The sequence below is a fragment of the Passer domesticus genome, chromosome 3 (genome assembly GCF_036417665.1).
Source record: "Passer domesticus isolate bPasDom1 chromosome 3, bPasDom1.hap1, whole genome shotgun sequence".
Classification (NCBI taxonomy): domain Eukaryota; kingdom Metazoa; phylum Chordata; class Aves; order Passeriformes; family Passeridae; genus Passer; species Passer domesticus.
This window is the reverse complement of record NC_087476.1, coordinates 73,101,774-73,125,545: the sequence shown is the minus strand read 5'-3', so window position 1 is coordinate 73,125,545 and position 23,772 is coordinate 73,101,774. Positions and strand designations below refer to the sequence as shown.

The window sequence follows — 23,772 nt, the reverse complement described above, 5'->3', positions numbered from 1 at the left end:
AATCATATTAGGAGAGTTACAACTATCAACAACAACCTAAAAGTTGAATAAAATTAACAATTCCTATTCAATGTTAAATACATGTTCTTGCTTCACAGTAAAGCTCCCACACAGATCAAAAAATCTCAGCACCAAATCCCCAATTCTCTCTTCACTTGTTACAATTTAACGTAAAGTAAGAGCACCCCTTCAAAAGCAACTGAATGTCAGTGTGAATAGACATCAGTTTTGGGAACATATACAACCAAGAAGTCACATCCCCCACTCCTCCACCTCCAGCTTACTCCAACCTACTTGTAAATTTATTGGACTCTCAGCCTTTTTGATAAAATTGTTTTCAAAGCTAAACTGTGTGAATTGGTGGCTGGAATAAACATATTCCTTGGGAGAAAAATGTTAACTTGGACCACTTCACCAATCTATCTGCACCTACAGCTCCTCAGTCAAAGCACCCCTTAAGAGACAGCGCACTCTGAGATGGCACCAGAAAAACACATAGATGCAGACACCTCACAAACTGGATTTGGTACTGAAGCTGAACCCTTCAAACATTGTTTCATGTAACTCACTAAACACAGGCTGGTTTCAATCAGACTTTAACAACTGATGATGAACACTCCAAAGCAGAAGTATTCTTTGACACTCTACTAGACAGATAAAAGCATTCTAAATGCCAATGGGAGCTCCAAGCTAGTTGGAATACTAAACTTACACACCAATACAGCAAAATCTAGAATCCTTTTATTTTAGGTGTTCCAAGTTCAGATGACTGGTGTTAATTTGAAGTCCCAGGAGCATGTCTGGTGGCAGCTGCAGTTACCATCCCTTTCCTTGCCACCCTTCTGTTCCATGACACCCCACACTATAACTGCATATCATTTTGCATGGAATGTGAGAACCCAAATGGAGATCCAAGTACACCGGACAAAGAAAAACAAAATTCACTGAACTCATGCAATTGTACTGGCACAGCAGGCAGTGGAAACAAGTGGGAGACAGGAAAGTGCAGTTGGAGATGTTCACCACTTACTGAACACATGAAGACAACAACCTTCAGAGAGTTAGGCAGAATCATAGCAGCACCTTGAATTGTCACCTCGGGATACTATTACCCATAAAGAACATAAAAGCTTCAGGAGCACCTCAAACAAGTCAAGCTGCTGAAAGTAAAAGAACACCTAGGAAATAACACACAGTTCTAAAAGTTGTTTTTAATTTTCAAAAGGTGTAACATATGTTTGCTTACAATCATTGCCTGATTTGCCTTTTCCACAATTAGCACTGATACCACATACTTATAACGGTCATAGTCCAATTCCTTCACAGCATTTAATATTTCTTCTGAGATTGAAGCACACAAGAAGGGACTAGAAGCTCCATCATATGTGGCTTCTTGTAGTTTATTCTATCAAAAACAATTTTGAAATATCTTAGTTTTCATACTAGTAGTCTTTTGCATAAAACACGCGTAACAGCCATTTTCATTACAAGAACATGAGAAGAACTGGTGAGTTGAATAGTCAGTACAGATGATGGTCTCAAACAGCAAAGGATGCACTTCCTTTATTCTGAAATGTTTTCTCTGTCTTTTCAAAAGGTGACACACAACCAATCTTCATTGGATTGGCCCAGCCAATCTCCATTTAACAATCAGGAGCGTACTCTTCATTGTTTGGGCTCAGTTCACTGGAAAACAGTGCTACAAATATCTGTTCCAAATACCCAAGATATGTCTTCCAGACAACAAAATTAAAAAGATCTGGTTATAACTGTTCAAAATACCACTAACAGCTTTGGATTGCCTCAACAAATTGTTTTCTTTCATATTTGCTTGATTTGTGTATGCACCAGTCTGACTGTCAAGGATACCAAGTAATTTTATGCAAGTCCTGTGGTATTAGCAGAATTAATAGAAATCCACAAATTTGATGTAATGATCTTTTGCTAACTGGACATTTTGTGGATTGTGGTACTTTGAACTGTGCTGTAGCTCAATTTGATTTAAAAAATACAAGGGTTTATGAAGCTTTAGCTCCACTTAAAGAGCACATGCTCAGCAGTGAACTTGCAGAGGCCTTTCTGCACTTTGCAAAACAGAGTACATTCATATTACATTCAGGTGCCAAAACTCAAAAGACTGCAGAGATTTATGTGTGTTTAAGTTTATGCAATATTCACTATTCCGTAAATACTTCTGCAAGACAAGCTGCTTTTGCAATGAGACAAGTAACTTAAATAATACTATACCGTTAGTATTGCTTGAGCTTTGTCTCTTAATAAACCATCCTGAACTTTAGTACGTGGCTCCAGTCTGTATGTGTTACGGTTTTTCGGCTTTGCCTTTCCTTCTGTTGGAGCCGTGCCTGAAGCATCCTGAGGTGTTTTTTTTCCTTTTGACTGTACAAAATAGTAAGAAAAAATCCATATCACATGTCAATATTTTAGAATTTAAAGACTCTAAATAATACTTTATGGTGTACAGCTAAGAGAAAAAAACCCCCAACAATTAGTCCAGGAATATGTTAACAAAAACCACAGAAAGCTAGAAGCTGGTTATCATCTTGTGGCTGTTTTAACACTACTGTTTTGCCTGAAATAGGAGAAATGGTTGACTTACACTCAATTTTAAATTCTTTTCCAGCAAAATCCAACTGAACTTTTCATTTAAGCTTGTCAATCAGATACACCATATTACCACCCTAAATCCATTCCCTTTTCGAAGGAAAAATACACAGATATTAATGTACCCATTCAAGACTGTTAGCCACAAGTTCAAGCTTCTCATTCAAATAGCCTACACAATACCCAAAATATAGACTTGGTTCATTTACTACTTCATCTCACTCATCCTTGCTCTTTGTTACTAAAAATAGTAGTTTATGTAATGATGATTTAATTTGCTCATTAAAAAAAAAAAAGGAAAAAGTAAGCTCCAGTGTGCAAAGCTTTGTAATTTTGCTTTGAATTTAAAACCAGATCTCTGAAGATCACGTTTTCTTCCCATCCAGCTGTGTACTCTATCTCTTCAACACACATCACAAAACTTGTCCCTCTATGAATGCAAGAAGTCTAATGTTGCAAAAAAAATGTCACTTGCTGTCCACCATGATGGCTTAACAGAACTGTAAAATAGTAACAAAGACAGAAACAGAAAAATACAAGGTACCAATGAGATCATAACAAATGCCACAGGCAATGGTCTTCCATACCAGCTACTTCCTAACAAACCACTTCCAAGTTTCACCGATTTTTTAGTCTCGGTTCCACTTCCTGACTACTGCTAGAACCTAACACTGAGAGAAAATCATTGCTTCCTTTCCAGGAGAGCAGAAAAGAACTCAGAGGTGAAATAACATCACAATGCAAGGCTTATGCTAAAAAGTACAGAAAAAAAGTGGATAATATGGATATATCCATATATTATATGGATAATATAAAAGTCTAATGAGAATTATTTTAGAAAATGCACTACTCAAGGGCTCACAACTCTTTCCATCTGAGGAGTTTTAAGAACCAGGGAAGAAATGCAGTTTCTTTATGAAATCACTGGCACATTAGTTCTGTCAACAACTGTGGACATTACCTAAAAGTGTTCTCTAATTCCTTAACAGCAGTGATGTTGGCAGCCTTAGTGCAAATTGCCTGATGGTGTTTGTTGAACTCTGAATAGCACTTACTCTAAATCACAAGGACCAAACACATTTGCACTTAGCCTGTGGATACTCATTATCTACTAACTGCAAACTCAGATCTCAAAAGACTAAAGCCCTGACATGTTCATCACAAGTCGCCTAACAGAAGAAAAGCCACCTCAAGTCTTGCAGCTGAGGTCTTCAAATGAGCATCTCCATCCATGTGAGTAATAATGAACTTGTGAAAAAGGGTGCAGTCCAAACAGCGATAATTTGCTGACATGGTTCAGCTTGAGCCACACTACCTTCAACCTCTATCACTAATGATGGAATAAAATTCATGGCTATAGCATACAACTTCTAACAATGGTGATACTTAAAAATTTACCTGCTATTTTTAGTGACAGGAGTTTTCATAATCACTTGCAAAAAGTCATTGCATTAACTAGTGAGGCAACTAAAAACCTTGATTTCTCTATAGATGTGGCTAGTAAATAAAACTTCTTCTGCTAAATAAACCTTTATCTGCTAAAACCCCAAGTTGTAGCACAATGTTGCAATTACGATTCTGTAAAATATTTGCACTCTCTGTGAATAAAACTCTCAGAAGTTCAAGAACTGACTAGATTTGAGCACTTGGCCAAAAATGCCTGTTCTTAGGCTACTCAACTTGAGTACACTGGCTTATCTTTGGGCATATGGAAGTATGGTAAGAGAAAAAAAAAAAAAGCATTTGCTATTTAAATGAAATTCTGTTTGTTAGTAAGTCCATTTTAACAACCAATAGGTTTCAGTTGTTAAAACAAACAGGAGAAAGTTCTTGTTTATTGCCTCAGAAGAGGGTATGGCTTCTAGTTTAGAGCAGCACCCCGCGTTGGAGAGTGCCCCATCAAAGGCAGGATGCCCCTTCTCTTTACCATCACAGCTGCTCGGCCTCCCAGCGCCTGAGCCAGCCCACCAGCCGCAGGGCACGAGTAACATCACACCTGACCAAGCAGAAAGAGCGCGAGTTATCCCAAACCGGCCGCTAAGCAAGAAGGAACAGCAATCCTAATACCAATTTTCACAAGATCACACGCGCCTTTTAACCCATCTTCTCCACGCCCCATCCTTCCCTCCCAGCTGAAGCGCCGCAGGCCCGGACCGCCACCCCCGCCTCAGTCGGGTACCACACATCCCCGCGCCGGAGCCGCTGCCCCGCTCCCGGCGGTGCCCCAGCCCCGTCCAGCTCAGCCCCCTGGAGCTGCCCCTGGCCCTGGCGGCCGCTCACCGTGTCTTTATCCTGGCGCTTTTTCCCTCCCTCCATGGCTGTGGCGGCCGTCCTGGTGGGCGGCGTGCGGCGGCCGGGGCCCCGCGCGCGAGCCGGCCCGCGCGGGCAGCGGTAACGGAGGCGGCGGCGGCCATGGCGGGAGCGGGGCCGGGCCGGGCCGGGCCGCGGGGAAGGGCCGGCGCTGCGGGCGGCGCGGCGGGGACGGGGGACGGGGGAGGGGGGTCAGCCCTGCCCTGCTTCTGCCAGTGCCAGCCTGCTCTCCCTGCTAAGGTCACCGCCCTGCCCCTGCCTGGCCCGTTTCACGTAAGTGATAGTAGTAAAGGACGGCAGCGGTCATGCAGGTTTTGGCCTTCTGTCTCTGACGCTGAAACGGCGAACGGGAAGAGGAAGAGACACAAATTAAGATGGACTGAATGATATGTCTCAGGAGCACTGCAGATTTTTAATTTTTTTTCTTCAAATAGCAGGTAGGTACTCCCGATGGCAGTTAATAGCAGTTTCCGATAGGAACTGTTACCTTTGCTTAGTGCTGATAGCTATATAAATATTTCCTCTCTCCTTGAAGCCATGAATTCAGAAAGTACATATGTGAGGGTCAATTCTGTCACCTAATCAGAGAGGAAAAATGTTTTTCATTCAAATTTAATGGCATATTTATCATTATTGTTAGTTGTGGTACTTCATTATCAAACAATTTCTTGTCTCTCTAATGAATGAAAAAGTGTGACTCTTTTAACTAAATCAGAAGCATTTTCATCCTTGTTAACATAGGCAGTTTTATCTGTGCAATTTTTAAAATTTAAATATGTGCTTCTGAATCAGTTCATTTTTTCTGTTTAGACTAATGTGCAAATAGCATGAATGCTTAAATTACACTAACATTGATAGAGAATTCACACGTTCTTCCCCTGCCTCCCTCCAAGGATCTTGCTGGTTTTAAGGACTGATGCTCTTGGTTTACTTGAAGTAGCATCAGTTTCTCTGCAAGCTCAGATTAGACAGAACATTTATGTACAAACTGGGATCTTTTGCTTCAGTCTATATTGTCATGGTTTCAGTAGATATAACCAATCTGAAATAAACCATCCTGACCCTGTGAAAACAGAGCAATGCTTTCCCTCAGCTTTATTAAGGTGATTCTGGTAGAGAGTTCCTTTCATCACATATGTGAATGAAACTTGCATTGCAAACCCAAACAGTTTGTTTACAGACACTGTATTACTGTCTGTGTAGCTGTGCTGATGGGTATGTTTTTTAATTTTTTTGTTTTTGTTTTTGTTCTCATGTTCTTTCTTTTTACAAGGATTCTTTTTGTGTATGTGTTTGTTCTAGATGGCATTGCCAGATTCGGTCACTACTTGCCTTTCTCAACCTGTGCATTATGCAATTTGTAAACTTGGATTTGAGAAGAAAGACACCTATGATATTAATAATATTTTATCTGGAAATGAGGAAGTATGTTGGCAAGCTGTTACAGAGCATGTGTGTTACCTTGAATCAGGTTGGTGTTTACCTGCTGTAGTAATGATGATGCATGTAAGACTGATGCAGAATTTCTGTATAGGCCATAGCAATCCTAGCTGAGTTGTGACAGTTTGTTACAGTACACTATTAGCTCTGCTTTAGATTAGAGTATGTAGAGTTCATATCTACAAAGAGCTTTAAATTTTTCATCTGTGTTTGGTATTTGGCTTTTGCTGGCTCCTAAGTTTTGTGTAATCTCTGCTACCTGAGTAGCTCCTACTTTGCCTTCATCTTGGTTTCCAGCTTAATGTGCCTGTAACATAAGGGGTTCAGTTCTGCTTTTCTCCAACCCCATAACTGTCTTGTTCTCTGTTCTTTATATTCCTTTTGTACTAAATTTAAAAGCCTGGGGCCATCAATATTGCTACTGTTTCTTCTGTTTGTGTTTCTCAACTTTAGGTTGTACAGAAGTATGGTCTTGTTTCCCTTCTATGTGGAATATTTTGTAGTTGGTTTTTAACCAAAACAAAGTATTTATGTCCTGATGAATTAATTGAATTTTAATTTGCCAAATTTCATCATGCAAACTCTGTTATTAATTTCCAGAGGTGGTAGAAATATCTTTCAGTAAACCATAAGAATTTATTTTCCTAGAAAAAATGTCCCACAAAAAAGAGGCAGTGGTACCACTCTGTAAGATACCACATCCATCTGCCTTCTTTAAAGAACATAAGTGGTGCAATTTGACTCTTGCTAAGCCTGCACTAACTTCCAGCTTGATATATGGAATTTCTGTAGAAATTCTAGTGGGTTCTTCACATTTCAACAAAAGCAGAACATGATGATCCTATTTACTTTCATATTTTCTTGTGTTAAGTTTTTATTGGGGTAGAATTTTTGGGTTTTTGTTCTATTCAGAGAAGGTGCTTGATCTTACCTAGTTTTGCATTGCTGTTTTACTTTTCAATACCTTTTCTGTGTGGTGTTTTGGACAGTAAATTGTATTGCATTCATTGTGCTAAAATAGTCAGGATAAAACTGTCTATGCAAAATATGTACACAAACTGCAGCAGGTTTTATCCCTAGTGAGGTTTAAAATATTAGACCTTCAGGAAGGTTGGTACCCTAATCACCTTCTGTTTTTCAATTTAAGATCAAAGCGTGGATTATATCAAAAGCATACGATCATTTGGACCAGTCTGTGAATCTGTTAATTCGTACTTCAAATCTCTGACCAAGGAGCAGTTTGTAATTCAGTATGTGTCATGTTTTCACTGGACAAACTGCACAGAGGTATGGAAATTTCTGTTAAGTTAGCATTTTGGCACCTGAACTCTTTGTGGAAGTTTAAGTGAGAACACATCCATGAGCCAAAATGCTTAGAATTTGTAACTAGTTGTCCTTATATGTTACCTCATGATAGATGGTTGCTTGTAATTTTTGTGACTTTGTAATTTGATTTTGTGTTAGACAACATGAGGAGCTTTGGGCCTGTTCTAACATTAGTTTGTAGGATTTTGTTTTTCTAATATTCTGTGCCTAATGTCAAGTTTTACCTTGTAAAGTTATTATGGAAAATTTTAAATATGTAAGGCACTAAATATCAAGAGGTACTCTAGGGAAATTTCTCTCCAGGTAACTACACTTTCATTTCTTTGGCATTGTTTTCTTTCTACATTTGCATAGCAACTATCACAGAGGAATATTTACGTTTCTCTTGAATATTGAACAACATTCTTCCTCTCCCCCATGTGCAGGTTTTTCTGGACATGTTTGATGTTTTGCAATCTACACAAGCTACAGAAGTTGCTCTTGGCTTAATGAAACTAACATCATGCTTGGAGCGAGCCTTGGGTGACGTAAGTGTCAGCATGAGGAGTCTATCTTGGCTTTATAAGATGGGAATGAGCTCTTGGATTTAATTGTACATTGAAAAAAGTGATATCACCCTGTTCTGTAGCAGTACACTAATAGCCCACATGCATTTTGAGTTGGACAGAGGTTCTTTCCTGGATCCAGTTGTGCTGATGGAAACATATGTGGGGCTCCTTCACCAGTGCTTGTGGAGTTGCTTGTTCATGTGCTGTTACTAACTAATTTAATTGGGAAAGAAAAATGTTTGATTGATCACTGTACACAGTAGGTCTTTATTAGTTTGATTTACTTACTGAAGTAGGATAGCATAGCTTCCACAGAAGATCTGATGAGCCCTTCTGTGAGGGTTGCATGCAGTTGGAAAAACAGTCTACTGTGTAACTGCTTTCCTAGGGAGAAACAGCTACTTAAACAGTTTTTGCTCCTGGGCTGTTTTACAGGCAGGTAAATTAAAATGGCTAGTTGATCAATATCTGTGGGGAGCTCTGGAGAAGGAAATTACAGAGAAAGAGCAGTGGGCTAATTCACAAACCAATTTGCCCAATTGTGGGGCATGGTAAATTTTTCAGTAAAACAAATCACCCAAGATTGGAAAAAAATGTCAGGTAGAGTACAAAGAATAGAAGGTGTGATAGCAGTTGAAACTTGAGATGCTAATATTGTGCAACAAGGATAAGATGCCATTTAAATAACAGTCTGAATCAGAAGATGAACCACAAATCTTCTCCCTTTCAGAGTGACAGACCCTATATATTTGTATTGTAAAATCAAAATACACTGTAGAGCTCTTGGTAGAGCTTATTCCCTTAACTAGGTGTTCTTGTTGTGCCTAATTGTTTTTTGTGGGATTTTTTTGAAGAGAAAAGCAGTATTAGTACAGACTCTGCGAAAAGCCTCACTATGGTCACATTAAGGAAAGTATCCACTCTTTCCTGATACGTTGTCTGAATTTTAATTTGTTGTGAAATTACAGAATTTAAAGTATTTTTAAGGATTTGGTGGGTTTTGTTTGATTAGTTTTTTTACAATAATGAAAATGCTTATTGGGTAAAACAGTCAAGGCATATATTTGAAATACAAAGAAGTATTCTAAATTATTTATTATCTGTTCTGCTCTTTTTTTCTTAATAGGTGTACTTACTTAAGGGTAACGATTGTCCTTTCCTTCTAAGAGACTTGCTTGCGTCTGAGCAGCTTGCAGATGTCTTTGGACAAGCTGTAGTAAGTACATAGTTTTGAAATAAGGAATAACTACTGGGCTGGTTTTCTTCCTACTGAATGTACCTCATGTTAATTTGCATTAAATTACACTGAATTTATACTACAAGAACTAAGAGCTAAACTTGATCTCATTTTTTTGCCTGTCATAACTGTTTGGGATGTCTAATAACTAGTTTGATTATATTCTATATTATATTCTATATCCTGTACAAGTAGGCTGAGAGATTCTCCTTCAGAGAATACTGGGAATTGCAAATTATGAGTTTCTGTTACTGTGACAAGTGGTGGCCAGTCATCTTGAGAGTAGACATTGTAGTTTCTCAATAACTTCTAAACTTTTTTGCCAGGGAAAGGTAATAAAAGTAAGAAGGGTAAGAAAGGCAAAAAATAATAGATTTCTTCATGCAGTAATTGCTTTGTTTATTAATAGATGAATGTACTAAGGGTATTCATTGGATCTCCACATGGTCTGAACCTTCGTAATGTTTTGTGGCATGGGTTTGTGTCACCACAAGAAATTCCTACCAAGTAAGTTACCAAAGGAAAAGAACACTCCTTTTCTTACCGGTCCGACTTGTGAGTTCTTGGAGGGTGGTTAGTAACCATTTACTTCTCTTATGGGGAAAAAAAATTCCTTGCTGCTTCTTCTGCTTCTTTTGGAAATGGATTTTCACAGAATATTCAGCCATTACAAAGATGGCCAGTATTAGGTCCAGCAGGTTTTGTACTATCAGGGAAAACACGAAAATTTAACTTTTTTTTTTTTTTTAAGTCAGGACAGTAAGGAGTAACTTGGAACAAAAGAGAGAGGAATAGGGTAGAAGGAGGAGCAACAGCAGCCAATGTACAATGCAGTGATGCTTTTTTATCTAATTCTACGCTTTTATTTTTTTTCATGCTTGTGAATGCAATTCATTATTCAGTGCTCCTACTGAGATGGGGAGTGTATTTTCTGGGTGTTCTTTAAAAAAGTGAAAGAACCCCTTTGTTCCTAACTCACAAATTTTTGTTCTTTGCCAAAAAGAATTCTTTTTAAATAAGCTTTTCTAATATATTGTGGTATTCTCCCTAGATACTGTGCTATGCTGCTCTTTTTAACTGCAGGATTGGGTCAATTGTTACAGACCTATCTTCTGCAAACAAAAGGTGTTTTAGTACATCGATCTTATTTGATCTTCAGTAGCTTAGAGGAGTTTGATGCATTTCCAGGCAAGTATTTAACCACTAGCAAATTTTTTTTATCCTGTATTTGCTATTGTTTCCTTTTCCAAAAGTGCTGTTGAAAATAATGCATTTCCCAGAGTTCAAAGATTAAATCTTAACCAGGATGCCTGTATACACTGTCATGAGGTGAACCAATCATGCTTGTGGGGCAGCTTCTTAATATGTAGACTCTGACTATTGAGTAAAGAACTACTGCATTCTAAAATAATTGTAACACATTGAAACATGAAATACGGATGCTTCTAGAAGACTTCAACTGTATGTTACATTTTTTGATTATGAGAATTAATTTCATGTAACAGTCAATCTAGTTTGCCTTTATGAAATCTAACTTCTTTCAGAATCAATGGATTACAGCTGCAAGGGTCCCAGCAGGAGTGCCCTCAGTCTTACAGGGAAGGTAGTGTTGAAACAGAGTAAAAGATGGTGACACATCTTTATTACAGTAATGCTCTTTTCAGGGAAGGATTTGGGAAGGATTTGAAGTGTCAGATTAAAATCTTCTCCCTGTCCACAGACCTTGTTTGGATTATTCCCACTATTTTAAGGCAGTAATAGCATATAGGGAATCTTGGTGTCAGTGGTGATCATGGTCAATTTGTTTTGCATAATCAGTGGAATGTCTGTCCAAGAAATTGAGACAGGGCTTTTGGGAACCAAATTAAGTTGATAACATTCCAATATCAATGTGGTAGAAATCCTATAGCTGTTGATTTGCTTTGAAAAAACACCTACTGCAATCAAGTTACACTTATCATTTCAAGTTTTCTCTTGGATAAGACATTTATAATGTGAATTTATAAGTGTGGCTTTCATTACATGGTAGCATTGAAGTATGAAGTGTTAGTTTATTATGCTGTATTTTCAACAAAGAAAATTGATAAAATAGGAACAACATGCTCATGTTCAAGTGTTCATTCTACTGTACTGATTTTGGCTGAAGAGAAATGATTCATTAATGTTATACTTTTTTAAAGTTATCTGAAGTATATGAAGAACAACTCAACAGAAGCTGGGTCCAGTTGCTATGTACTCTTTCAATAAAAAGCAAACATGACTTCTTTAACTGGTTTTATTCTCGAATTTTATATTATCACCACAAATGCAATCTTACATATTTAAATTCTGATCTTAAATATGGCTACTGTTGTGCTTGCATAGTTAAAATAAATTGGATGACTTTTAAATCTCCCTTTAAAAATATTTAAATAATATAATTTTAATGAAATAGTTAAAATTCATTTGTAAAATGTAGATTATATGTAATTTTTCAATGTTAGTTTTTTTAACTTGCAGATCTTAATAATGAAATCCTTTCCATAGCTGAAGAACTAGTAAAACTGTCCCATTTTGTATTAAAAATTATGGTACCATTTTGGATTGCTGCTTTAACAGCTTTCAAGCAAAGCAGGTAAGATTTTCTAATTTTTTTAATAGAATCTAAAACTATATATATTTTTTTTATTATTTTTATAACTGCATTTCCAGATTCCAAGCCTTTGTACTCAATTACTTTACAGCATATAATTATCCTTTGTTATGGTGATCTCTTGGAAAGTTTGAGTTATGGCTTTGTTTTGTGCCAACTAAGATTATAAACCGTATTTTGAAGCCCAAAAAGAGCTGTTGGAGATGTAGCAAAAAAGGAGAGGTTTACAAAGCAAGTGGAAATAAATCACCATATGTTAAATGACACATATTTTGGATTTTTAAAAAAAGTGTATTGTTTTGTTTTCCTCTCACATGCTCCATCCTTTTGTGAGTTATTATCATCTCTGAGCTTGAATTCAGTGGTCAGTTTCTATTTGACACAGGTAGTCATTTATTGTTTGTTTACAAAGTGCATTACAAAGTAATTTTGTCAGGTTGTTTGGTCCGAGACTGTAGATCTAAAATGGTTTATATTTATAAGGAATAAAAACACCCTTTGGATATCTCTGTTACTTTTTCAGGTATGCTGACAGTGTGATTCTCTTACTTCCTCAGCTGGAAGCTGGGCTTAGATTGCTTTTCACTACAACTAATAAATGTCCAAATAGGTTGCTAACAGCAGAGGTAAACTTTTGTCTAAAGTCAATTATGGTTTAGTGCTTACTATATTTGCAAAAGAGTTATTCTAGAAGTGTAGTGTCTGTAACAATTTACAGATTTACCCCACAGAATTTGTCAATTTTGGAACATTATTTACAAATCACCAGTTGAGATTCATTAATGCCTTTAATATTTTTTTAAATATCTGCCTCTAAAAAGTACTGAAAATGTAGTAGAAGATTAAAGTTCAGAAACAGTAGTTTAGGGTGAAAAGTGGGACATGGTATATTTGTTTTAAAAAACTCAACATAAAATCCCAAAGTGCCTTTTTTTCATTCATAAGGGGACTTTTTTGCTATTCATGCACCTCTGGTGTCCCATGCAAATGAATAAACTTAAGTTTTATATACATGACTGGTTAATTGATTTTGTTTGTAAACCAAATAATATTGTTTGTTTTTTGTTCTAGTCTTCTGCTCTCTACACCACTTTCGATGAGGTACTGTGATTTTTTTAAAATATATATCAGTGTCAAAATTTAAACCATGCATATTTCCTATTACTAAGAATTCACTTTCTTTTGTTGAATATGGTATTATTTCTAATTTTTTTTTCCAAATAAAAGATGGCAGGCAGTAAACACTTTAAATTTGGAATGCTCCAGCAAATATCAAAATTCATACAAATTGTAATGCAGAGACAATTTTTTCTAAATGTTTTTATCTTGAAATTCATCACTCCTCAGAAACAAACATTCTGCTATATTTCCTAGATTCAGTTATTCAAAATAAATACAAATAAATATTGCCAGCATAAATCCTCAATTTTACAAGTTGATTGGATTATTTCAAGTTGTTTGTCAGTAATAATTAGGCATCTTGATTCTAGAACGGCAGAAGTAATATCAGATTAGGAAAACTACTTTAGTTGGTGTTTCTTCTTTGATTGTATGTCTTCAATAATTTAATAAGTTTCTATTCAAATTTTTTCTAGATGCTAGCAAAGCATTTGGATAATGAAGAAGTCAACCATCTACCTGTAGTTCTTGAGGAGCCTGCCATGGAAAGTGTTTTGAAAGTGTTCTAGGGTTTTGTCATCATTGTCTTTTGATTGTTTGTTTCACTTAATAATAATCTTATGATATGCCTAATGCTCCCTTATTTCATATAGCTTATGTCCAGCAGCTTAGAACCTTAGAAGGTTGCTAGCTTTTTTTAGTGTTGAGGATAAAAAGTTATACCTGACAAGCTATATTGCATTAGGCTATGGGACTAGTTTTCTTTCTGAAATATAAGTGTCTCAGAGATATTTGTCTTTAGACTCCTGAAGTTCAGCTGAATGGAGCAGGAGAAGAACTGATGCCTCATGCAGGGAAATTTCAAAACTTATTTCTGATTGCTTGTGAGACAGGCCTTACACTCTCTGGGCAGATAGCACAAAAATGTGGCTCACACCTACCAGAGCACATTCTGCATCTTACTACCCAAAGAGATTGTGAGCAGGAAAACTAGGGGGGCTGAGTTTAGAGGTCTTTTGAGAGTATAGGGGACATCTGAGGTTACTGTCCTGTTGCCAGAGGCAGTGGGGCTGTGAAGGGCCTGGGACACAAAGCTGATGGAAATCTGTTGTTAACTGTCACAGTATAGAATGTATGTTACATGTTTAGTTTGCACTGGTTTTTTTTGTGAATGTCTGAACATCCATATAATTTAGACATGGTCACATACTTGTCTTTCAGAGATACTCTATACACTGAATATGTTCAATTCTGTATGAATGCACATAGAATAGAATTCTGTATAGTTGGTGTGTGCTTCCACAGGACTTCCTTTGGGATTTCTTGAACCACCAGGAGGGCCCACGTATAAGAGATCGTTTAAGCCATGGAGAGATCAATCTAGAAACATTTCCCAGAGAAATAGCTAACCAAATATTTGGATTTGCTATTACTATTCTCTGCAGATTCTCAGATAAGGATATATTTTCTCTTAAGGTAGGGACCAATATTTTGTTCTTAGATTTCTTTTTTTGGTTATTTTGGATATCAAATATGATTTTAGATAGAGTTTTATGACTGTTTCTTGACAACTGCTTTTTGCATAAATGAAATATTCCTCTAAGTAAAAAATTGTGAAAGTATCGTTTTGCCTAGTTGTGTAGTGAAATAAGTATAGAAAGTTTTCAAAAATGTTACCCTTTCTTGCTGTACCTTAATTTGTTGGCTTAACCAGTCCTTATTCAAAAGGTCAATCCATAAATTATAATGATTCCACTTAATTTTGTCAAATTGTATTGATGAACTAGCCTGTTTATCTGCAGAATTATCTGAAAGGTATGTAGAACATCTATGGCTCACCCACTGAGGTATATAGTGTGTAGTTACTGAGATTTTATTTTCCCGAGACACTGTAAGTAATAGTGCCTTGCTAATGGAAGTGTTATTTGTATCTATACTTACACTATGAATTTGTAAACACTTTTTGCCTAGCACTATGTTTCTCAAAATCAGAAATTATTTTGTTTGCTTTCCCCAGTTTCCTGTTTCTATTTGAGATTCCTTCTTTCAATATCATGCAGCAACCTATGAGATAAACCTTCCATTTATTAGTTGCAGCTTTTTTTTAGTTTCTCAAGATGTATTGTGTGCTGCTGCTTTATTAGAATACTTGGTTGCTTTTCTGTCAGCTGCTGTCAGGCTTCGTAGTTAAAATATGTGAAATTAAGCTTTAACCACTCACTGTGCTGATTACTTCTTTCAGCCCTTGGACATTTTGAAGTGTTTAACATCAGTGATATCAGTGCTATAGGTGGCATGCATAAAATGAAGTCTAAGTCTGTATATGATTAGGACAGCTTAGAGAAACTGTTGTGTATTGTCTGTGATATTGTAAATCAGGAACACATGGTCATAAAACCACTGATGAACTGTGCAAGTTGCTACCAGTCTCGATTTCATCCAATTTCCCGACTCAAGAAACAGGTAGGTACTTCCATCTGTGACACCACTGTGGTCTTTAAAATTGTCAATCCTCAAAAATTATCTAATTAGTTTCTTTATGCTTTGATTGTCCTAAAAAAGTTCAGATCTTACTTTCTTTTTTTCTGGTTTATTTTTCAAAATATAAAGGAAATCACAGTTGCTAAAATGAGATATAATTATGCACACTCCTGTTAATGCAATTAATACCATATTTGTGTTCTAGATCAGTAAATAGCTTTATTCTTACCTGAGTGTTTGCTTTTCTGTAGTTTTCTTAATCTCTGTATGCTTTTTTATGTCAGGAACACTGTTAGGTCCTGTCTCCAGTATTAGACTATTACTAAGTTTTTTTACAGCATTTTTTTTCAGAAGGTCAGCTGATTAATCTGCTTTCCAATGTCATAGTAGTTCTCTGCCAATCAGTTTAATGAACTGCTTCAGGATGCTTCTCTATTGATTTGAGATTGAAGTAGACATACCTAGTTCTTTTACTTTTCAACAGCATGCAAACTATTACAAAAGACATGTTAGTTAATTTTTTTATATTTTAAAAAAACATAGAATACTAAATTAGTTTGTTCAGATAATGTTTTAGCATGGAAGTGTACATCCAGACGTTTTGCCCTAACCTAACCCTTAACAAATGAAGTTGGCTTACACAGTTATGACTAGTGAACAAATAACTTACTGCCTGTTGCAGTTTTTTTCTAAATGGGCCACTAAGAAAAGTGTGTCAAAGTGTGTACAAAACATTTTTCATTATATGTTTTTGAGGTGCTGGAATGTATGAAGAGTATCTGTTTGTGGCCTGAATTGGAAACAGTGCCTGAGGAACAAGTACAAAATATTAAAGGGTATGTATGTGCTGTATAAGATCACCAGATATAAAAAAAGCAAATAATTTCTTATTCTGAAAAGGACTTGGTAACCAGTGGGAAACTTTATATAAGATATTAGTTAGAAAAAGAGTGTAGCATTCTATCATCATTTGAAAAGGAGGAAGTCATTAATATCATCACTGGAGGATATATCGAACTTGTTTAGAGCTGAGAGAAGAAAATTTAATGCATCTATCATATAATAAGTATACTGTGGGTTTTTTATGAATGGAGGATTAAGAGGGGTTCTGAATATTGCTAACAATGAGAAAAGGTTGCTTTAGTTGGAGAAAGAAAATCATGCTTGTAAGGTAGAGGGAAAAGAAATTACATGAGAGCATAATAGTGAATGCTGAATACACTACTATCCAAAAAAATCTGCATCTTGATCTATGCCATTTAAGAAATAATGAGTACTAAACCATTTTATAGTGTCAAATATTATTTTTTTCTCTCTTGTTTTTAAGGTTGGAAGGAAATGCTGAAGCTAATACTTTAATTTTGATGATATCTGAAATTATATCTCAGTTGCAGCATTATATGCCCCAGAATTGCTGTAGTTCAGATGATCCTATCAATGGTGTCCTAACAGAGAGGTGAGTTTGATGCCCTCCTGGTTCCTGCTGTCAGCTTCTACTTGCAGCCCAATGTAAGAATTCTCAAACCTAAATTATCCTGTCCCTGTTTGCAGGGAAATGCTTGAAATGTTGTATGCACTTATCTAGTGTTGTTGCTGATTTAATCTGAAAATTTTAGGATTGCAGCTGAACATCATCTTCAAAATAAGGACGTATATTTTGGAATTACAGTAGAGATATTACTTGGAAATTAGACTAAAAAAACCCCTTTTTTTCAGACCACAAAAGCAAAAGACTTTAAATATTTGTGTACTTACTAGATTAGGTTGGTTTTAGCCTGGTTTGTGCTAAAACTGCATCAGAAAATCATTTAGTGTGCTTGGTGTCACATCTATGTGTGGTGTTCAAAATGGCAATATGCTGCTATGTAATTCTATTCTTCCTGCTTTAATATAAAGATTCAGAAAGAGAAAATGTCTTGTTATACTTGGTGTCAGACTTGGAGGTATGTTAATTCCAATTATGTCTGATTTGGAATAATAATCAAAATAATTTGAGTTTTAATTGCCACTCTTAGAGCAGCTTTAAGAGTCCCATGACTGAATGAATATGTTGGAACAAAACACTCCTAATCAAACCCATTAGGCATGGGTGGCAGAGAGCAAAGAGGATTCTACGTGTTGCTTTACTTATATAATGTGTGGGTCTTCTGCTTCCTTCCCATCAGTCTGCAGATTTATTATTTGGGAGAAAGAAGCCTAATTATTGATGTGTGTGTTAGACCTTTTCTTAGAGTTTTCTGCCTTTATCACTCCAAGTCATTAATGTTTTGCTATCTCAGGGATAAACTGAGCATGAGGGAGATTAAGAAACACTTTTATAAGAACGGAGTGTTTCAAGTGATGTGTGACACATTAGTGTAGCAGATATGACAGCAGGAAGATATTTGTGAACTTCAACAAAGCATGATCTGGTGTGGTGTTGATTTAAAAAATGGCCTCACCACCTGCATTTTACGCAATGTTAAGTCTGCTTCTTGTTCTGCCCAAAAGAAAGACCACACACTAATGGGAGTACTAATTAATAGCATTTGTTTCAGTGAGTTTTATTATGGTTGAGGTTAATTCATTGTGAGTTGAGCTATGATGGGAGGCTTCAACCACAGCCCTGCTGTGATTTGATGTGTTCAGTGTATCATTTCAGCCAGGCAGTTTTGTTTATTGTGGTTGTGTTTCTTTGATCTGAAATGAGAAACATATTCATCATAACCAGTTTTGCATTTATATTCAATAAAGTGATATAAAACACAATCACTACTCCTACTACACAGATCCTTGCTTTTTTTCAGTCATGAGGTAAGGGCAGTTTGTTTCCAGGTTTTCTGAATTAAAACATGATGAGTCGAACCGTACTTAATATGAAATGTATCCGATGTTAAATCCAGCTAACAAAAGATTGACGTTAAAAAATCCTTTCCTGTTTTGGAGGCTGCTGGTCGAACTTTGTGATACACGCATTTGCACGCTGTATTCCCCACGACCTGTCCTGGAAGTAGTGGTGGTACTCCGCAAAATAAGCACGCAGTGCCATCAAGTGTCCCAACAGGTTATTGCCGGCGCTGGGCTGAGATACGCGCAGTGGCTTAACAAGACTCTGCGTTCTCGCCAGAGGCACAACTATCGGCGAATGCTGAACAGGTTGGCTGCTGGTTTTGCTTTACTCTGTGGTTAGATTTGTGAGAGAATGGCTGCACGCTGCTCTTGCTGCCTTTCCGTGGGTTCACTTGGAAGTTTAAAGTCAACAGTGTTCACGTGCTCTTGTTAACCATTTCAGAGTCAAGTGTCAACCAGAATTTCTATTAAGTAGCAATATTGAAATAACAAGAAAATCTCAAACTGGAGAATAATTTAAGGGACATTGCTAGATTATGCCACTGTAAATTGCAAGCTTTCAAATTAAGTATTGCTTCAATGTTAAATTGTATTTTTTTCTAATTTCTGGCTTTTCCTATTTAGATGTATAAATGCCATTCAAGTTTTATCTGACTGCAATAGGTTTAATGGATTTGAAGATTTTATCTACTTTATTTTACTGGTTTTTATCACTACACCTGAATCAGGTCTTTATAGATAGAAGAGATTTTAATATTCCATTATTTTTTTAGTAATCATAGGGGCTTTCCAGAGTTATAAGTATTGTGTTACTGGCAAGGTAATGTTCCTAAAAATGTTAACCATATTATTTAAGAAATATAGCTTAAACTGACACCTGATGATACACATTTGTGATTCAGTTGAACTGTAGTTTATTATCTATGGATTAATGGGTGCTCACAAGTTTTTCTTTGCAATCTTAGATGTTTGCCTTCTCTTCCCCCTTCATTTTCAGTTTATAGTCTTTTTATTTTTCTGGGATTTGCACTGCCTTTTGCTGAGGGACATTTCATAGTCTTTTTTCCTCCCTGACTCTGCAATATCCAGAAATTTAGATTGGGTGCAGAAGTCTTAATATTTTTTTAAATAATAATGATTTCTTCTTGATTTGGTTTTAGTTTGTTTTTTAAATATTTTTATTTTATTTCTAGCATTAAATTTTTGTCACCAGTGTTGCGGCTCATCTTACTATTGATTACACTGGAACTAATCGGCATTCATTCAGTTTGTAAGAAGAATCCTTTTGATTATCAGCAGTATCTAAAGTGAGTACATAAATTTACTTTATGAAAATAGGAATTGCCCTACAATTCCATTTTGATCTGTACTGTAGAAATTTTCATCATTATAGTCATAATTTTCCCTTGGACAATGTTCACTCAGGAGCTAAAATAACTTTCTTGAAGTGTAGATAGGGAATATTAATACGTAACAGTTGCATTCAGTATGTTGCTGACTTTACTCTTTGTGTGTTAATTAACAGCTGGTTGGATATCACATACATTGTGAAACATTTGATCAAGAAAGCAAAGGAAGCCATTTGGGGAAAACTCTTTCACACATTTGGTCACTGTGTTCGTTTTATGGTGGTGTTAATTGCAGTTCTGAAGATCTTCCCATCTTAGTGTGAGAGGGAGGGAGTGGTTCTCCAAAAGTAGAACAAACTTAATGTACTGATCATCCAATCCTCTTGAGGGAGATTTGGAAACTTGAAGATGTTTGCAGCTTTAAGTCAGGCATTGCAATTTTCTTCTCTTCTTTTTTTATTTTTTTTTTTTTCTTTTTAAATCCTTAAAGGAGTTTTTTCTCTAATGTTATTTCTCATAGGTTTTTGAAGTCAGTCTTGCAGTATACTGAGAACTTGGTGACATACACAAGCCCTGACAAAAACAAGTGGGATGAAACCGTGGAACTTACAAAGAAGACTTTGATAAAAATAAGGAAAATCAGTGACAGAAAGCTAATGTTGATGCATCTAGCTACATGAATGAAATAGGCTTACGATTGTCTGGGCATTGTTATATCTAAACAGTTACAGAGACTTCATAGACAAATTTCATAAGTTATTTTCAAATTTTGGATGCAAAATTTACTCTTTTTATCAGAAGGTATTTGCTGATACTGGAGATGAATTATCAAGGCTCCAGAGAATGGATTGTTTGTCAAATCCACTGAAAAAGATTTACTGTGAACTAAATCAGGATGATACAAGTTCTACTGTAAATATACTTTGTGTTTTGTACATTGATTTTTAAATTTTTTTTGTATTTTTTTTGTTTCTTACTGTACTGAAAAATACCTAAGAAAAAAGTGTGAATAAAAGCTCTGGAAATTTTTAAATCAGAAAAGTAATTTTTTATTTTGGAATACATCAGCTATTATGTCAGAAACTGTGATCAACAGGCTAAGAAATTAGGAACTTTTAACATAAAATAGTGCTCATTGGCATCTGTGGTTGTTATTAGTTGTAAACAGTCTGATCTTGCTCTGAACTCTGAGGCAGAGCAGGTAACACAGTAGCAGTTGTTGATAGATGAGGATTTAAAGGAACAGGATGGATACAGAAGGATACTTTTGCAGGGTGTTTGTTTTGTTAAATTTCATCTTCTCGTTCCAAAACATATTTAGTTAGTTAATTTCATACAGAATGAATGTGAACACAGGTGCCTATGCTCACAGACATGTATTCGCTGTGGTTTAGAAAGTTACCCTCTTATTGCTCACAATATTAATTTGAATATTTTAGTTTTTCAAAATAAATTCTCCCCCTTTTTCATCACCAAAGAGTAGAACTTCAAAGGAATGCATAGGCTGAAGAACAGATTCACAGAAGACCACCAGTATCTCTCCATTTGCTTTCTCCTATGGAGAGTAAAATCAGAGGGTAATGTCTGGAGAATGTTTGGCTCTACAAAGGATTCAAGTTACATTTTAATAAGCTTCTTTGCAGTGTTTCTTGACTGGAAATCACAGCTTGAGAATTACTTGTTTGTTTTGTTCATTGTAGGGGATGGATATAAACTAAGATCATCTTGCTTCCTTTGTGCTACTCTTGAAATATATTGTGTGTGTTTGAAATTTAGCTTTGTCACTTCCCAAAAATTCTTTTGTTGCCATGAAAATAAACTATGTCAAGAAGTTTGAATTAGATAAAATAGGTTAAATCTAGAAATGGAGAATAATTAGTCTAATGTAGTGTATAAGCCTAAAAGTTCAGCTTTTTTAAAAGCCTGAGTCAGCAGATCCTAATTGTATTTTTGGAGGCTTATTTTGTACCCACTGACTTTGCTTGGATATATTAACTTCTGCTAAGTGTGTCTTGGTAGTCACACTTACGATGACACATGCTTTGATGTTGATAAGTATTCTAAGACAAAAATAATTTAAGTTTTATATAGTCATTGTAGGAACAAGATCAAGAAATTACCACACAGTCATGTTTTGAAAGTACATGAATGGCTGGCACACTTTCTCCTTTTGAAAGTGCATTCATGTACTAAAAGGCACCTAATAGACTGCAGAAGTATATTTTCAACAACATAAGTTCTCTTTTTGTTGCTATATTTAAACTTTGGTTAAATGATCTTGCATTCAGTTTACTGCATTTGCTTTACCTAACATTGACAGTTTCTTCTTTCCTAATTAGTGCCACAGATTTGATTTGCTGCTCTAAGTTTGTGACAACAAGCATGAAGGATTTCTGGCAATTCTGTCAAAAATGCTTTTTCAGTTTGTTTTCCTACCTCTGAAGCTCTCTGATGGAAACACTGCTACCATCTATTGTTAAACAAATCTGCAACAGGCTGGGACAATCCAGTTAGTTATTCTGACTCGATGCTGTCATTTACCAGAAGGGCTTATGCATGCAGGGCTTATGGCTTATGACAGCCCTGCATGTCATTTGCATGCAGGGCTTACGGATTTTTCCTGCTGTTAAAAGACTTGTGGAATAGAGCTGTAGAATAAGTGTATATCCTACAATGCACATTGAAGAACAAATGGCAAGAGATGTTGTGGAGGTCATTTGGTTTGTCCTTTATCAGTTACTCATTTTTCCACTTCAGTTACTCATCTTTGCCATCTCTTTAGAATCACTTTTAGAATGTAAGAGTCTAAACTCTGAACAATCAGCATTCCTGAGAGCAAAAGAAGCTTGGAATTACTATGTATCTAGATATATCTAGAATTGTACCAAAAAATGTTTTCTTCCAAGTGTGGTATTTCATCCAAGTATTAGTTGGATCTGATTTAATTGTTGGCCTTGCTCCCCAGGGTCTGTGTTTTCCTTGAGGCATTCACACAGTAAATCTAAATATCTATAAATCTATATAAAGATTTGGAAGCTGCAGCACCCCATGAGGAAAAGTGTTGAATTATTTTGTTTACCTAGATAATGCTAATGAGGGAGTGATGACTCATAAGTTAGTCCAAGTTCAATTCATCAATTTATCAGAATATACCAAGTTGGAAGGGACCCATAATGATAGCTGAGTCCAAGGTTAACTCCAGGCCTTGCACAGAACCATCCCCACGAGTCACACCATGTACCTGAGAACACTGTCCAAAAGCTTCTTGAACTCTGTCAGGCTGGTTCTGTGACCACTTCCCTGGGGAGCCCATTCCGATACCCAAAAACCTGGATGGAGAACATTTTTCTAATATCCAGCCTAAACCTCTCCTGGCATAGCTTCAAGCCATTTCAGTGTTTGTGATTTTTGGTGCCTTCTAGGGAGCAACAGGATCGACTACAAGTTCTCTGAGGTGGGCATTGCACAATGAAATATCTTTTATGGTTAGACATCTGTGTGCGAAAACAAAGCTTGTTCTTTATGTTCTTTGTCATTCTCCAGGATGTGCTCTCCTCAATGGTGATAGGAAGGGTTAGAAACAGAACCATGTGTTCTTATTCAAACATAACACCAGCAACTAAAAGTAATTTAAACCTTAGGGTTGTCATCACTACTGCATTATACAGAAACGTTTACGTAAGAGATAGAGCCACAAATGTAATTTACTTCATCTTTTAATACATCCCATCTAGCGGTTTTCAAGCAGCCTGATGGCTTTTGAAGTGAACACATGGTGGCAGTGTTTGGTAATTCAAAATAGCACTCCATGCTGACATTCACTTTCTTATCTCTTTTCTTAGGCTGTGTATAAAAAAATAAACTTTTCTTCTGATTTCA

General features: G+C 36.2%; 2 protein-coding genes across 7 annotated transcripts in view; one reads left to right on the top strand and one right to left on the bottom strand.

Annotated features, from left to right (window-relative positions):
* DYNLT2 (dynein light chain Tctex-type 2) overlaps window positions 1-5,060 on the bottom strand; it is a 5,449-nt gene extending 389 nt beyond the window's left edge. The window contains exons 1-3 of one of the 2 annotated variants that reach the window (XM_064413951.1): window positions 4,903-5,060; window positions 2,248-2,397; window positions 1,247-1,405 (exon numbers count right to left, since the gene is read on the bottom strand). In XM_064413951.1, coding sequence (XP_064270021.1) covers window positions 1,247-1,405; window positions 2,248-2,397; window positions 4,903-4,938 — 345 coding nt within the window. In that variant the 5' untranslated portion in view covers window positions 4,939-5,060. Of the gene's footprint in view, window positions 1-1,246; window positions 1,406-2,247; window positions 2,398-4,549; window positions 4,675-4,902 lie in introns of those variants that run through there. The other variant, XM_064413952.1, reaches the window with a different exon arrangement.
* ERMARD (ER membrane associated RNA degradation) overlaps window positions 1-23,772 on the top strand; it is a 26,207-nt gene extending 2,435 nt beyond the window's left edge. Inside the window, exons 1-18 of one of the 5 annotated variants that reach the window (XM_064413938.1) lie at window positions 2,392-3,855; window positions 6,235-6,403; window positions 7,520-7,659; window positions 8,124-8,225; window positions 9,373-9,462; window positions 9,893-9,990; window positions 10,535-10,671; window positions 11,983-12,097; window positions 12,639-12,741; window positions 13,187-13,216; window positions 13,711-13,781; window positions 14,542-14,710; window positions 15,614-15,697; window positions 16,472-16,551; window positions 17,043-17,171; window positions 18,641-18,850; window positions 19,738-19,851; window positions 20,414-23,772. In XM_064413938.1, the coding sequence (XP_064270008.1) occupies window positions 3,838-3,855; window positions 6,235-6,403; window positions 7,520-7,659; window positions 8,124-8,225; window positions 9,373-9,462; window positions 9,893-9,990; window positions 10,535-10,671; window positions 11,983-12,097; window positions 12,639-12,741; window positions 13,187-13,216; window positions 13,711-13,781; window positions 14,542-14,710; window positions 15,614-15,697; window positions 16,472-16,551; window positions 17,043-17,171; window positions 18,641-18,850; window positions 19,738-19,851; window positions 20,414-20,573 (2,019 nt within the window). In that variant the 5' untranslated portion in view covers window positions 2,392-3,837 and the 3' untranslated portion in view covers window positions 20,574-23,772. Of the gene's footprint in view, window positions 1-2,391; window positions 3,856-5,134; window positions 5,370-6,234; window positions 6,404-7,519; window positions 7,660-8,123; window positions 8,226-9,372; window positions 9,463-9,892; window positions 9,991-10,534; window positions 10,672-11,982; window positions 12,098-12,638; window positions 12,742-13,186; window positions 13,217-13,710; window positions 13,782-14,541; window positions 14,711-15,613; window positions 15,698-16,471; window positions 16,552-17,042; window positions 17,172-18,640; window positions 18,851-19,737; window positions 19,852-20,413 lie in introns of those variants that run through there. The other 4 variants (XM_064413939.1, XM_064413941.1, XM_064413942.1 and 1 more) reach the window with 4 other exon arrangements.